The sequence below is a fragment of the Neomonachus schauinslandi genome, chromosome 15 (genome assembly GCF_002201575.2).
Source record: "Neomonachus schauinslandi chromosome 15, ASM220157v2, whole genome shotgun sequence".
NCBI classification, from domain to species: domain Eukaryota; kingdom Metazoa; phylum Chordata; class Mammalia; order Carnivora; family Phocidae; genus Neomonachus; species Neomonachus schauinslandi.
In genome coordinates, this window is record NC_058417.1 from 47,440,382 (window position 1) to 47,455,394 (window position 15,013).

Here is a 15,013-nt window from a genome sequence, read left to right on the forward strand (position 1 = left end):
CATAAAACAAGTTTGGAAGTTTTCCTTCCATTTCTATTTTTTGGAACAGTTTCAGAAGAATAGGTATTAATTCTTCTTGAAATGTTTGGTAGAATTCCCCTGGGAAGCCATCTGGCCCTGGGCTTTTGTTTGTTGGGAGATTTTGGATGACTGCTTCAATTTCCTTAGTGGTTATAGGTCTGTTCAGGTTTTCTGTTTCTTCCTGGTTCAGTTTTGGTAGTTGATACATCTCTAGGGATGCATCCATTTCTTCGAGGTTATCTAATTTGCTGGCATAGAGTTGCTCATAATATGTTCTTAGAATTGTTTGTATTTCTTTGGTGTTGGTTGTGATCTCTCCTCTTTCATTCATGATTTTGTTGATTTGGGTCATTTCTCTTTTCTTTTTGATAAGTCTGGCCAGGGGTTTATCAATCTTGTTAATTCTTTCAAAGAACCAGCTCCTAGTTTCGTTGATCTGCTCTCCTGTTCTTTTGGTTTCTATTTTGTTGATTTCTGCTCTGATCTTTATTATTTCTCTTCTCCTGCTGGGTTTAGGCTTCATTTCCTGTTCTTTCTCCAGCTCCTTTAGGTGTAGGGTTAGGTTGTGTATTTGAGACCTTTCTTGTTTCTTGAGAAAGGCTTGTATTGCTATATACTTTCCTCTTAGGACTGCCTTTGCTGCATCCCAAAGATTTTGAACAGTTGTGTTTTCATTTTCATTGGTTTCCATGAATTTTTTTAATTCTTCTTGAATTTCCTGGTTGACCCATTCATTCTTCAGTAGGATGCTCTTTAGCCTCCATGTATTTGAGTTCTTTCCGACTTTCCTCTTGTGATTGAGTTCTGGTTTCAAAGCATTGTGGTCTGAAAATAGGCAGGGAATGATCCCAATCTTTTGGTACCGGCTGAGACCTGGTTTATGACCTAGGATGAGATCTATTCTGGAGAATGTTCCATGGGCACTAGAGAAGAATGTGTATTCCATTGCTTTGGGATGGAATGTTCTGAATATGTCTGTGAAGTCCACTTGGTCCAGTGTGTCATTTAAAGTCTTTATTTCCTTGTTGATCTTTTGCTTAGATGATCTGTCCATTTCAGTGAGGGGGGTGTTAAAGTCCCCCACTATTGTTGTATTGTTGTCCATGTGTTTCTTTGCTTTTGTTATTAATTGGCTTATATAATTGGCTGCTCCCATGTTAGGGGCATAGATATATACAATTGTTAGATCTTCTAGTTGGATCGACCCTTTAAGTAGGATGTAGTGTCCTTCCTCATCTCTTATTACAGTCTTTGGTTTAAAATCTAATTTGCCTGATATAAGGATTGCCACCCCAGCTTTCTTTTGGTGTCCATTAGCATGGTAAATGGTTTTCCACCCCCTCACTTTCAATCTGGAGGTGTCTTTGGGTCTAAAATGAGTCTCTTGCAGACAGCATGTCGATGGTCTTGTTTTTTAATCCAATCTGATAGCCTGTGTCTTTTGATTGGGGCATTTAGCCCATTTACATTCAGGGTAACTATTGAAAGATAGGAATTTAGTGCCATTGTATTGCCTGTAAGGTGACTGTTACCGTATATTGTCTGTGTTCCTTTCTGGTCTATGTTGCTTTTAGGCTCTCTCTTTGCTTAGAGGACCCCTTTCAATATTTCTTGTAGGGCTGGTTTCGTATTTGCAAATTCCTTTAGTGTTTGTTTGTCCTGGAAGCTTTTTATCTCTCCTTCTATTTTCAATGACAGTCTAGCTGGATATAGTATTCTTGGCTGCATATTTTTCTCATTTAGTGCTCTGAATATATCATTCCAGTCTTTTCTGGCCTGCCAGGTCTCTGTGGATAGGTCTGTTGCCAATCTAATGTTTCTACCATTGTAGGTTCCATATCTCTTCTCCTGAGCTGCTTTCAGGATTTTCTCTTTGTCTCTGAGACTCGTACATTTTACTATTAGATGTCGGGGTGTTGACCTATTTTTATTGATTTTGAGAGGGGTTCTCTGTGTCTCCTGGATTTTGATGCCTGTTTCCTTCTCCAAATTAGGGAAGTTCTCTGCTATAATTTGCTCCAATATACCTCTGCCCCTCTCTCTCTTCTTCTGGGATCCCAATTATTGTAATGTTGTTTCGTCTTACGGTATCGCTTATCTCTTGAATTCTGCCCTCGTGATCCAGTAGTTGTTTCTCTCTCTTTTTCTCAGCTTCTTTATTTTCCATCATTTGGTCTTCTATATCACTGATTCTCTCTTCTGCCTCATTTATCCTAGCAGTTAGCGCCCCCATTTTTGATTGCACCTCATTAATAGCCTTTTTGATTTCAACTTGGTTAGATTTTAGTTCTTTTATTTCTCCAGAAAGGGTTTCTCTAATAACTTCCATGCTTTTTTCAAGCCCAGCTAATATCTTTAAAGTGATGATTCTGAACTCTAGATCTGACGTCGTACTAATGTCCGTATTGAGTAGGTCCCTGGCAGTCGGTACTACCTCTTGTTCTTTTTGTTGAGGTGATTTTTTCCATCTTGTCATTTTGTCCAGAGGAGAATAGATGAATGAGAGAATAAAATGCTAACAGGGTAACAACGTCCCCAGAAAATATACTCTAAACAAATCAGAAAAGACCTGAAGCTGGGGGAAAAGAAAGGGAAAGAAAGAAAAAAGAAAAAAAAAAAAAGAAAAAGATAAAAACAAACAAAAACAGAACAAAACAAAAAAAACCAGAATATGATCAAATATGATCAGGCTGGTGCACAGATCATTGCCACACACTAGATTTTGGGTGTATTTTGGTCTGTTAGAAGAAAGTGCCTCCCAAAATTTTAAAGAAAGAAACACTTATATATGTACAAAATTAAGGGTTGATATAATGACGGGATGGAATATGACTGTAAAGATGAAAATGATAAAAAATTTTATAAAAGGAATTGATAAGAAGTTGTTTGAAAAAAGAAAGAAGAGGTTTTAAAAAAAAAGAAAGAAAACAGAGAGAATGTGATCAGGCAGGAGAGTAGAACAAAACCATACACTAGAGATTTAGGGTATATTTTGATCTGTCAGAAGAAACTATCTCAAAATTTTAAAAAGAGAACAACTTATATATATATGCCAAAAATAAGGGTAATTACTATGAAGGGACAGAATATGACTCTAAATATGAAAAATAAAAATGTTTTTTAAAAAAGGGATTGATAAGATGGTTGAAAAAGGGAAAAAGAAAAATTAAAAAAAAAACAATTAAAAAAAAATTAACTTTGAAAGACTAAAGGATCATGGTAAAAAAGCCGTGGATTTCATGTGCATTATTCCCCTAGCGCTGGAGTTCTGCCGTTCTCATTGATTGGTAAACTTGGTCTTGGCTGGCTGTTCTTGCTGATCTTCTGGGGAGGGGCCTGTTGCCGTGGTTCCCAAATGTCTTTGCCGGAGGCGGAATTGCCCCGCCCTTGCAGGTCTGGGCTAAGTCATCTGCTCAGGTTTGCTCTTGGGAGCTTTTGTTCCCTGCAAGCTCTCCGTACAGCCTTGGAGGCCGAGAGTGAAAATGGCGGCCCCCTAATCTCTGCCCCAGAGGAGCCGAGAACTCGGGGCCCGCGCCTCAGTGCGCCCCCAGAGAAAAGCAGTCAGTCACTCCCGTCTCCCCAGTCTCCAGCCACACTCCGTGCTCCCCCCTGGCCTGTGACCGAGCGTTTCTATCTCTGGCACACGACCCTGTGTGGAGTCTCCAAACCCAGTAGATCCCTGCGGTACGCTCCCGCGCCGCTCCTCCCGGGGGAGGAAGGTCAGTCTCCCCGGATCTGCCGCTTGTTGGGTCCCTGCTGGAGGAGCAGTGGCCAGACTGTGCCGTGGATCACGGTTTATGACAACCCCCAGCTGAGAGCCCGCGCCTCGGCTCTGTCTCTGCAGCTGGCTTCCCGGCTCCCATACCTGGGAGATCTGCCACACTCAGGCACCCCCGGTCTTTCTGTGACCCTGAGGGTCCTGAGACCACACTGTCCCGGGAGGGCTCCACCCCCCGCTTAGCCACTCGAGCGATGTCCCTCAGTGGAGCCCACTTCTAAAAGTTCCGATTTTGTGCTCCGCGGCTCTATCACTTGCCAGAAGTGACCAATGGAGGCCCCCTCCCCCGCCATCTATCCTCTCGAATATCGCCTCGGATACACTTCTCCTCATGTCCTACCTTCCAGAATGTGGTCGCTTTTCTGTTCAGAGAGTTGTTGCTATTTCTTTCTTCGATCTCCTGTTGAGTTTGTAGGTGTTCAGAATGGTTTGATCCCTTTCCAGCTGAATTCCTGAGACCAGACAAAATCCAGGTCTCCTACTCCTCTGCCATCTTGCTCCACCCACCTAAATGTGATTTATCTTTTTACTGTGTTCATGATGGTGCAGATGCAATGCCGGGTAAACCTGTGTCTTAGCCCAAATCAAGGCAGTGGCCCACATTGTACTTGGGGTTATTATATTCTTCTGTGCCACGTGGTCACAGGACAAAAATGAACCATTTTACTTAAGAATGTTTTTGATGAAACAAGCCGTGAAACTCTTAATTTTATTAAATCAGATATGCATTCTTTTTGATACCTGAGTGAAGGGATTTCAAGAGAACTTAACGTTCCTTACTGAGGGGTGAAGGCTGCCTAGAGGAGACATGCTTGCGTGATTCTCTGTGTGAGGAACTGCTGCTGCTGTTTTTGTGGAAGACCGTTTTTATTTGAAACAATGACTGACGAACAGTGGTTATTCAGACTTGGATATCTGGCAGACATTCTCTGAAAAATGAACAAGATGAGCCTGTCATTTCAAGTAAAACAACCGATATTTGTTGCTAATGATAATATTAGAATTTTGGAGACTCTCAGTCACTGTGAGCTTGAGAGTTTTCTAATACGAAGACTTTTACTAAGACTTTTCTGGTGAGATTGGTGGTGATATTAACCATTGTGAAGTTTTGGTATTGTACTATGAATTTTTCGATATTTGGAAATCTACATAACTCATTGAACTGATGTTTTCCAAATGAGTAATGCATGCTGTCATAAGATCACACATGGGTAGAAAGTCCACTCCAAGTTCAAGGTAGAATAACAGAACTTATGTGACAGACCATGAAATGTTTCAGATTCCACAGTGCAAGTAACTTTAAAAATCTAGTACTTGCGAGTGTTGGCTTACTTAAGAGACTATCCACAATTATCTGAAAAGGGTACTAAGACACTTTTTCCCTTTCCAACTAAATATTTATGTAAGGAAGCATTTAGGAAAGAATGAATTCCAGTATTATACAGATTCTTTGAGATGTAGAGGAGGAGGGAATACTTCTCAGTTCATTTTATGAGATAGACCCTGACACCAAAACCGGAAGAGAAAAAAATTAAATCCCAGTAAAAATAAAAATTTAATAACAAAATTCATTATCAGTACACTGAGAAAAGAAAATTTTAGTTAATAAATGATGCTGGTACAATCTTTCATTTACCTGGAAGAAAATAAAATTTTATCCTTGTCCTCTAAAAACAAAAAGAAACAAAAACAAATTCTGGATATACTGAACAATTTGTAAATGCCCAAACAAAAAGCCTCAAAACAACAGAAATCTTGCAAACAAAGCAAAACAAAACTCTAGGAATCAGAAGATCTTTCTAACCTAAAAACCTTTCCAAACCCAGAACACATAAAATAAATGATAGCAGTATTTGATTCAAGTGAAATAAAAGACTTTGTATAGTAAAAATTACAACAAACAAGATCAGTAGAGATATAATGGATTTGGGGGAGAATATTTGGGACAGACTGTGTGTTAATGTGTATAGCACATCAGGGGGTCCTACTGACCAACAGAGAGAAATGTGGATCAAAATTGTGACGGGACATTTTCCAGAACAGAGTCATATAGACTCAGAATGTGTGAAAAGGGGCTAAGACAGTAGTTTTCAGGGGAATGCAAGTCAAAGTAGTAAAGAGGTAACCACTCTTTTGGGGGAAAGATAAATTTACCTTTATTTTATTTTATTTTATTTTATTTTTATTATTATTTTTTTGCCACAGGGGAGGAGACATTTATTCTGCCCTGTAAGCACCTGAATTTACCTTTATCAGAGGGCAAAATCTAGTAAGATGTATCCACCATTGACTCATCTGCTTATCTTCTGAGAATCTATCATATAGCAACCCAAGCCCTGGTGTGTAGGACACATGTATGAGAATTATTTTGTGGTGGTGTTTGCATTAGAAAAATATTGAAAATAAGATGAATATGCATTAAGGGAACAAATTTTGTTTTCATTAAGGAATAGGTGGTAACAATTTAAAGGAATGAATAAAAACTACAGCAGGTGTTTTAAGAGGGATTTCCATGAGATATTGTTCAGAGAGAAAAACGAGATGCAGAAAAAACATATTTATGTGTGTAAAACATTCATAATAAAAAAATATGTGTTGCTGAAGGTATAGGGAATTTGTTTTAGCTCACATTTAACAGCCCAGGGTGTGTAGGAAATGTTCTGCTCTGTGACATCATCGGGGCCCCAGGCTCCGGGGGCCGCCATCTTCAGTGTGTGACTTCAGCCTCTGGGTCTGAGGTGGTGGTTGCTCACTGATACCTTATCTTTTAAGAGTCATCCTCCAGAAAGAACGAGAGCATGAAAAGAAAGCCACTTTGTTTTTAAAAATATCCAGTCAAAGTTGCCTGTAGCATTTCTATCCCAGTACCCTCCTTGACTGTAGCTAGTCACATGGTCACATGCAGCCTCCAGGGATACAACCCAGCCCAAATTTGGTGGTGATGGTGGGGGGCCTCAAAGGAAGAAAAGGAAGATAGATATCTGAGGACACTGGCAGTCTGTGCTGCAAACCCCCATACTGGTGTATGCGTTTTAGCTTGTGTGTATTTGTATATGATTCTGTGAACATGGCAGGAGATATGCAAATATGCTGGGTTGTTAGTAAGGAATCCCCCATGCAGGTGTTAATATAGAAGGACATGGGGAGGAGAGGAAGAACAGGGAGAGGTTCAAATAAATAATGAACACCAAGGAGCGCAGAGAAGCTAAGCAAAATAAACAAAAACTCAGCATAGAGTAGGATTATGATTATGTTTGTGTTGCATGTAAATTATGTTTGTATATGATGTATAACAAAATTTAAAAATTAGAAAAAAAATACTGGCATGCACTGTGTATGTTTAAATACCACTTCTTCCCTGAATGTAATGAGTTCTGAGGAGACTAGAAATTATTGTTCAGGAGAATTCCATCTCTAAGCCCCACGGATAAGGTAGCAAGAGAGATAGATGCATTGTTCTTTGTGCTATGTTTAGAAATAAGCATAATGAGTAACAATTGGCATTATGAAATATTACAAATGAACATTTTGAGAATAGGGTACACTGGAGATGTTAATCAGGAAGAAGAATCTTAATTATCAACACATGATAATATCCTCTGACTGGTAACTAACAGAATTCTCTAAAAAATTATTGTAACAATTAGGTATCTGAGTAGGTACAGTGATTATTATTTTAGAAATCACTTCTTCTGCAGTTTGCTGTGGTGATTGTTGAGATGTAGAAAGTGGTAGTAAGCAGATACAGCATGTGGTTGTGTGGCTTCGGAAATTGCTGGGCAGTGCAGATGGTTGACAGCAATGTTTTTGAGCTTTTCTGCCTTACAGTTGACTTACTATGTAGGTACAATAAGTAAAGGCAAACAATATTTCAGAAGTATGACATTTTCTACTTTATGGAAAACTTGTAGTTTGTTGAGTTATTCTCTACATCAGAATAAATCTTGCTCTTTTTGCGTGTTTTATTCCTTTTGATACGATTGAGGTGGTTGATCAACATTAAAGCTTTGAAATGACCTTAAAAGGAGTTCATTGGTATTTTAAAATATATAGATGATGCCTGTTTAAATAACTTTAATACATTTTTTTCCCTAACAAATTCATTAATAGTTATTATGCTGTTTTATTTTGGTATTGAACTGATTTCAGTATCAAATGTTAAAGTTTGCACCTGCAAAACTGCTAATCATAAAAAGTACCATTCTGAATAAGAAATTTGCTCTTCTGTAAGAGTGAATGTTGAATACCAGAGTGAATAGACTGGTAAGTATTCCTTTTTTTTAAAAAAAAACAACCCTTAATTAAAAATTCGTGAGTATTCAGTTGAATAAAATGACAATGGTAATTGTCCTAAAATGTAATTAGTTATGCCGTAAGGGGGCTATTTTTAAACTCAAGGAAATACTGTAATCCTAAGTGAGCACCTTCATCAGTTTTATTCACTTGGTTAGTGTCCAACCTCAGAGCTATTCTTTGAAGCACATACTTCACAGAAAATGAAGCCAAATGGACTTTCTAAATAAAATTTCTTAAGGTCTAAGTACAAATTTTAGAAATTCTCTTAAAAACAGCTTGGGGGCATGTCCTCTAGAGAGGGAAGCTATCCGTTTTCAGTTCCTTTACTTTGGCAGTAAGGTGTCGGAATGTCTTGTCACACACGCCTCCTATTCCTGTGGCATCCTCTCAGTCTCTTGCTGGCAGTATGCTTCTTTTTCTAGAAGTGGGTGGTTTAGCCCTGAGGTGGTGGTTCAAGTAATTGAGTGGCTCTTCTGGTCCTATTATGACTCTGCCTCTGTCAGAGGAGGTAAAGCTCTTCTCTTTCCACTTACCCCAACTGATTCTTTCCGTAAGATATTTTTGAGGGGGCAGATGGCCTAGACAGGTATGTCATTTCCCAACTTAACCTGTTTGACATCAGAGAATCGACAGATGAAAACACGTTGAACAATGGCTGATTTTAGAAATGGGGTAAAAGTACTTGCATTTCTTATGCATTGCCTTCAACAAGGCTTCTCTGCCCAGTCTCCTTAATGGCTCCGTCTTCTTAGTCTGACATCAAAAGTTCTATAATTTAGGCTCAGTTATTCATTTGTCTAAATTTTAAAACTTAATTTTAACATATACGTACCTGTGTACTTATATGTGTACATAAGTATAGTACACAGAAAAGACAAATGTGACTACAAAGTTTAATTATTTTATTCAGCAAACATGATGAGAAAATCCCCTAAAACTTGTATTTCAGGTCCAGGAAAGAAGGAAAGAAAGTACTGTGCAAACCAACTGCGGGGCAATGTTGAATATAGTGTTACAAGGTATACTGAGGAAGGAGAAGTTGCTGTTTTCTGGGAAGCTTGAGGAAGACTTCATGGAGGGAATGACATTTGAGCCATGAGATGTGAAGAGGCAGAGAAGACATGGAAGCAGGAAGCCAGAGTGTGTGTTTAGCTGGAGCTCATAGACCACTTGGCTGGTGGTACAGGGAAAAGAAAAGAAGGAGGTGTGTTAAAGTCACCCATGTATGTTGCTGCCAAGCCAAGGCCCAGGGAGCTACTGAAGTTTTGACCAGAGAATGCCCATTTCACAACTGTGCTTTAGGAAAGTGAATGGGCAGTGGTGTCTCTGATGGCCTAGTGGGGTGGGAGATGGGCGTGAGGAGTCTCTAGTGAAGAGGCTTTCTGACCTCGGAGGTGTGGGTGCATGAGGAACTCTGTAGGGTCATAACAGCAGGGCTGAAACAAGGCAGTGTGCTGGCCTTGAATGTGGTGACTCGGGGGATGTTGAGGGTCAGGGACAAGGAGGAGTAAAGATAAGGGACTTATTTATATGTAGTGGCTATTATTTTGTATTGAGTGTTGAATTGTCCTAGAGCAATGACCAACAGGAGCTGGCTAGGAGGTGGTGGAAACTAGGAAAGATCTGAGTCCTGGAGATGGACAATTGTGACTCACCTGTGTGGGAGATTAGAGCTAAATCCAGATAAAATCACCAAAGGCAAGTGTTTACCCGTAGTGAAGGCAACCTCAGGGCTGGCTGGAAGAACGGGATGATGTGGAGGAGACAGAGAAACCCTCTCCAGAGCAAGAGGAGAACCAGAACAGCAGAGTCACAGGAGCTGAGGAAAACAGATGATCCTCGTGCAAATCGCTGAAGACAAAAGCATGGAATTTGCCCTTAGATTTGGTGATCAAAGGGCTTTTGGAGGAAGAATGACAATTATGTCACATTGTGACCTTTGAGACTGCAGTTTTAATGAAGGCAAATTCTGAAAGGAGGGGAGGAAGCGGAAGTACAGAACGTGGGATATACGCACAATGAAAAGGTCATTGTTAAAAAGAAGGGAAAAAGAAAAATGATATTTTGTGGGGAAAGTGCAGATATTTAAAGAGCAGTTTCTGCTGGTAACCTTTAATTGGGATTTTTAAAAAATTAAATATTAATTAATTAATCTATTAAATATCACTGAGGAAAATGTGTGTAAGGTACTAAATAATCTAAAAAAAGTAGGAGTTCTTAATCTTAAAAAATTAAGAGACGTCTTTAGGGAACAGAAGTTGAATCATAGCAAGTTTTATAGTGTCAGTGACTTATGGGTTATGTGCCGGTCGCTCCTCTCTTCCCTAGTTGTGCCAGGTTTTCTGTCCCAAGCAGGCATTTCTCATTAAAACCGTAAGGCTGTTTATTTAGAAAGCATCTTCTTTTCCTTGCTTGAGGAGGGAGAGAATCTCACACAGGCTCCACTCTCAGGGCAGAGCCAGATTCGGGGCTTGATCTCAGGACCCTGAGATCATGAGCTGAGCCAAAACCAAGAGTCGGACGCTTAACTGACTGAACCGCCCAGATGCCCCTAACTCTCATATTTGAAAAGCTACTCAGCTTTATTTAGCTTGCATTCATTAGCTGGACCCAGACTGCTGAGTATGAATCCAGGCTTTATACTTCTGTGGCTGGGTGACATTGAGCAGGTACCTCTTTGTGCTTTAGTTTCACTGTTTGTAAAAGGGAGCTGGTGAAAGTATCCACTTGCAGATGCCATTATGAGGATTACGTGAACTAATGAAACAATGCATGTAAACTGTTAGGAACAGAGCTTTGCAAGTTGAACGTAATCAGTCAAGTATTTATTGTTTTTCTGCTTCTGCAATGTTTTCTTTTCACTTCTTGCTGCTGCTGCTGCTACTGAAATTGATACTACAGATGGTCCCCGACTTACGGTGGTTTGACTTAACACTTTTTTGACTTTATGATGGTGCTAAAGCAATACACATTCAGTAGAAATCATACTTAAGATTTTGAATTTTGCTCTTTTCTTGGGCTAGCAGTATGCGGTGTGATCATCTCTTATGATGCTGGGCAGTAGTTCTGTTGCATGAATATACCATCATTTGTTTATCCATTGATCTGTTAATCACCATTTGGTTTGTTCTCAGTTTTGTCTGTTATGAATGAGGCTACCATGAAAATTAATGTACAAATTTTTTGTTGACTTATGTTTTTAAGTTCTCTTGGATAAAACTGCTAAACTGCTTTCCAAGTTGTTGTACAATTTTCTACTCCTATCAGCAATGTATGAGAGTTCAAGTTGTTCCATATCCTCACCAACACTTTATATTGTCAGTTAAAAAATTATTTTAATTTGAACAGACCTATAAACCGCAAAGAAATTGAATCAGTAATCAAAAATCTCCCAACAAACAGAAGTCCAAGGCCAGATGGCTTCCCGGGGGAATTCTACCAAACATTTTTTTTTTTAGATTTAAAAAAAAATTTATTGGAGAGAGAGAGCACGCAAGCACAAGTGGGGAGGGTGGGCAGAGGGAGAGGGAGAAGCAGACTGCCTGCTGAGCAGGGAGCCCGACACGAGGCTCAGTCCCAGGACCCTGGGATCATGACCTGAGCCGAAGGCAGACACTTAACTGAGCCACCCAGGCGCACCTTTACCAAACATTTAAAGAAGAGTTAGGTTTATTACAAATCCAAAGAGGCAAAAGATCTGTACTCTGAAACCTATAGAATACTCATGAAAGAAATTGAAGAGGACACAAAGAAATGGAAAAACACCCCATGCTCATGGATTGGAAGAACAAATATTGTTAAAATGTCTATGCTACTCAAAGCAGTCTTCACATTTAATGTAACCCCTGTCAAAACACCAACAGCATTTTTCACAGAGCTAGAACAAACAGTCCTAAAATTTGTGTGGAACCACAAAAGACCCTGCATAGCCAAAGCGATCTTGAAAAGGAAGAGCAAAGCTGGAGGCATCACAATTCCAGACTTCAAGCTATATTAGTATTGCAAAGCTGTAGTTATCAAGACAGTATGGTGCTGGCAGAAAAACAGACACATAGATCAGTGGGACAGAATAGAAAACCCAGAAATAGACCCGCAACTATATGGCCAACTAATCTTTGACAAAGCAGGAAAGAATATCAAATGGGAAAAAGTCTCTTCAACAAATGGTTTTGGGAAAACTGGATAGCCACATGCAGAAGAATGAAACTGGACTGCTTTCTTATACCATACACAAAAATAAATTCAAAATGGATGAAAGACCTAAATGTGAGACAGGAAACCATCAAAACCCTAGAGGAGAACATAGGCATCAACTTTTTTTTTTTTTCAAGTAGGCTCTACATCCAGCGTAGAGCCCATGGTGGGGCTTGAATTCACGGCCCTGAGATCAAGGCCTGGGCTGAGATCAAGAGTTGGACACTTAACTGACTCAGCCACCCAGGCACCCCAGGCTTCAGCCTCTTTGACCTCGGCCATAGCAACTTCTTACTAGACATGTCTCTGGAGGTGAGGGAAACAAAAACAAAAATGAACTATTGGGACTTCATCAAGATAAAAAGCTTCTGCACAACAAAGGAAACAACCAACAAAACTAAAAGGTAACCTATGGAATGGGAGAAGATATTTGCAAATGACATATCTGATAAAGGGTTAGTGTCCAAAATGTAAAGAATTTATCAAAACTAACACCCCCCCCCAAACCCAAAAAAACAAAAAACAAACAAACAAAAAGCAAAAAACAAATAATCCAGTTAAGACATGGGCAGAAAATATGAATAGACATTTTTCCAAAGAAGACACACAGATGGCTAACAGACATATGAAAAGATGCTCAACATCACTCATCATCAGGGGAATGCAAATCAAAACCACAGTGAGATACCACCACACACCTCTCAGAATGGCTAAAATTAACAACACGGGAAACAACAGATGTTGTCGAGGATTCGGAGAAAATGGAACCCTTTCACACTGTTAGTGGGAATGCAAACTGGTGCAGCCACTCCAGAAAACAGTATGGAGGTTCCTCAAAAAGGTAAAAATAGAACCATCCTACAACCCAGCAATTGCACTACCAAATACTTACCCAAAGGATACAAAAATACTGATTCGAAGGGGCACATGTACCCTGATGTTTATAGCAGCATTATCAACAATATGGAAATTGTCCATCCACTGATGCATGGATAAAGACGATGTGATACACAGACACACGCATAGACACACAATGGAATTTTTTTTTTTTTGCTTGTCAAATGATCCTTTATCGAAACATTTTCCTTTGTAGTTAACTAGCTGGGCATTCCACTGCACCACTGTTGATGTCATCTATGATGTCATGAGGGTGGCGGCCATCAACATTGCAGCCCACAGACTGGGCAGTCCCCAGGATTTCTTTAATGGTTCCAGAGAGTTCTCTGGCTAAAGATCGGTGTCGCATCTGTTGGGCAATATTGACAATCTCATCAAAAGTGGTATTTCCACTGTGCTTAATGTTTTTCTGCTTCTTTCTGTCTCTTGCTGGTTCCTTGAGGGCTTTGATAATCAGGGCAGAGGCAGAAGCTACCACTTCAATCTGGACCTGTCTGTTCTGAATGGTCAGTTTCACTGTAATCCTTAGACCCTTCCAATCACCGGTTGCTTTGGCGATGTCATCACCATCCTTTTTTGGAGACAGACCCAGCGGGCTGATCTTCGGGGCCAGGGCAGACGTGGCACCAACTTCGCCACCAGTGCACCTCAGGTACACGACTTTGATCTCGTTGGGGTTGAACTTAGGCGCCATGGCGGAGGTGGCTGGTGTCGGATGAACCCGGATTCGGGATGACTGAAGAAAGTTGCACCTTTGCCTCCCCGAGCCAAAAGCCAAAAGCCACAAGCCACACAATGGAATATTACTCAGCCATCACAAAGATTGAAATCTTGCCATTTTCAACAACACGGATGGAGCTAGAGTGTATTATGCTAAGCGAAATAAGTCAGTCAAAGAAAAACAAATATCATATGATTTCACTCATATGTAGAATTTAAGAAACAGAACAGATGAACATAGGGGAAGGATAAAAAAAAGAAAGGGAGGCAAACCATAAACTCTTAACGACAGAGAACAAACGGTTGTTAGAGGGGAGGTGGGTGGGGGATGGGCTAAATTGGTGATGGGGATTAGGAGAGCACTTGTTATGATGAGCACTGGGTGTTGTAAGTGATGAATCACTAAATTCTACTCCTAAAACCAATATTACACTGTATGTTAACTAACTAGAATTTAAATAAAAACTTAAAAAAAAAGAGATCTGTTGATATACAATGCCAACTTAATTAAACTTTCTGAATAAGAATTTCCAATACCCTTTTACAGGTTAAGAGTCCTATAGGAAATAACTAACAATAAATAATCTAACAACATAAAGATATGTATTTGTTTTATAAGCTTGGGTAAATATGAAAAAGTTATACTTTTAAAGACATCTGTGTATGGTATGTGGAAGCAACAAAAGTTAGATGAACTAAAATTCCAGAATGAGAACTGTCTTGAAATAAACTGATACCAATTACCATTAAAAAAAGAATTATTTTAGCCATTGAAATTGTATCTCATTGTAGTTTAAAAAATAATAATAGACTTTATTTTTTTTAGAGCAGTTTTAGGTTAGAAAAACTTAGCAGAAAGTATAGGGAATTCCTAAATTACCTCCCTTCCCACCCAGTTTCCCCTATTATTACCATATTGCATCAGTATGGTACAGTAGTTAGAATTGATGAACCAGTTCTGATAGATTATTATTAACTAAAGTCCATGATTTACTTTAATATCTATTCTTTGGGTTATATATATAGTTCTGTGGGTTTTGACAAATATATAATGTCACATATCCACCGTTAAAGTATCCTACAGAATAGTATGCCCTAAAAATCTCC

The 15,013-nt window shown here is 39.4% G+C and overlaps 2 protein-coding genes across 2 annotated transcripts in view; one reads left to right on the top strand and one right to left on the bottom strand.

Moving 5' to 3' along the window:
* CEP112 (centrosomal protein 112) overlaps positions 1–15,013 on the top strand; it is a 409,030-nt gene that overhangs the window by 53,600 nt on the left and 340,417 nt on the right. The gene's annotated exons all lie outside the window — the stretch shown is intronic.
* On the bottom strand, positions 13,381–13,895 carry LOC110570414 (60S ribosomal protein L12-like). Its single transcript, XM_044921349.1, has one exon. The coding sequence runs from the start codon at positions 13,878–13,880 to the stop codon at positions 13,383–13,385; it is 498 nt and encodes a 165-aa protein (XP_044777284.1). The 5' UTR covers positions 13,881–13,895; the 3' UTR covers positions 13,381–13,382.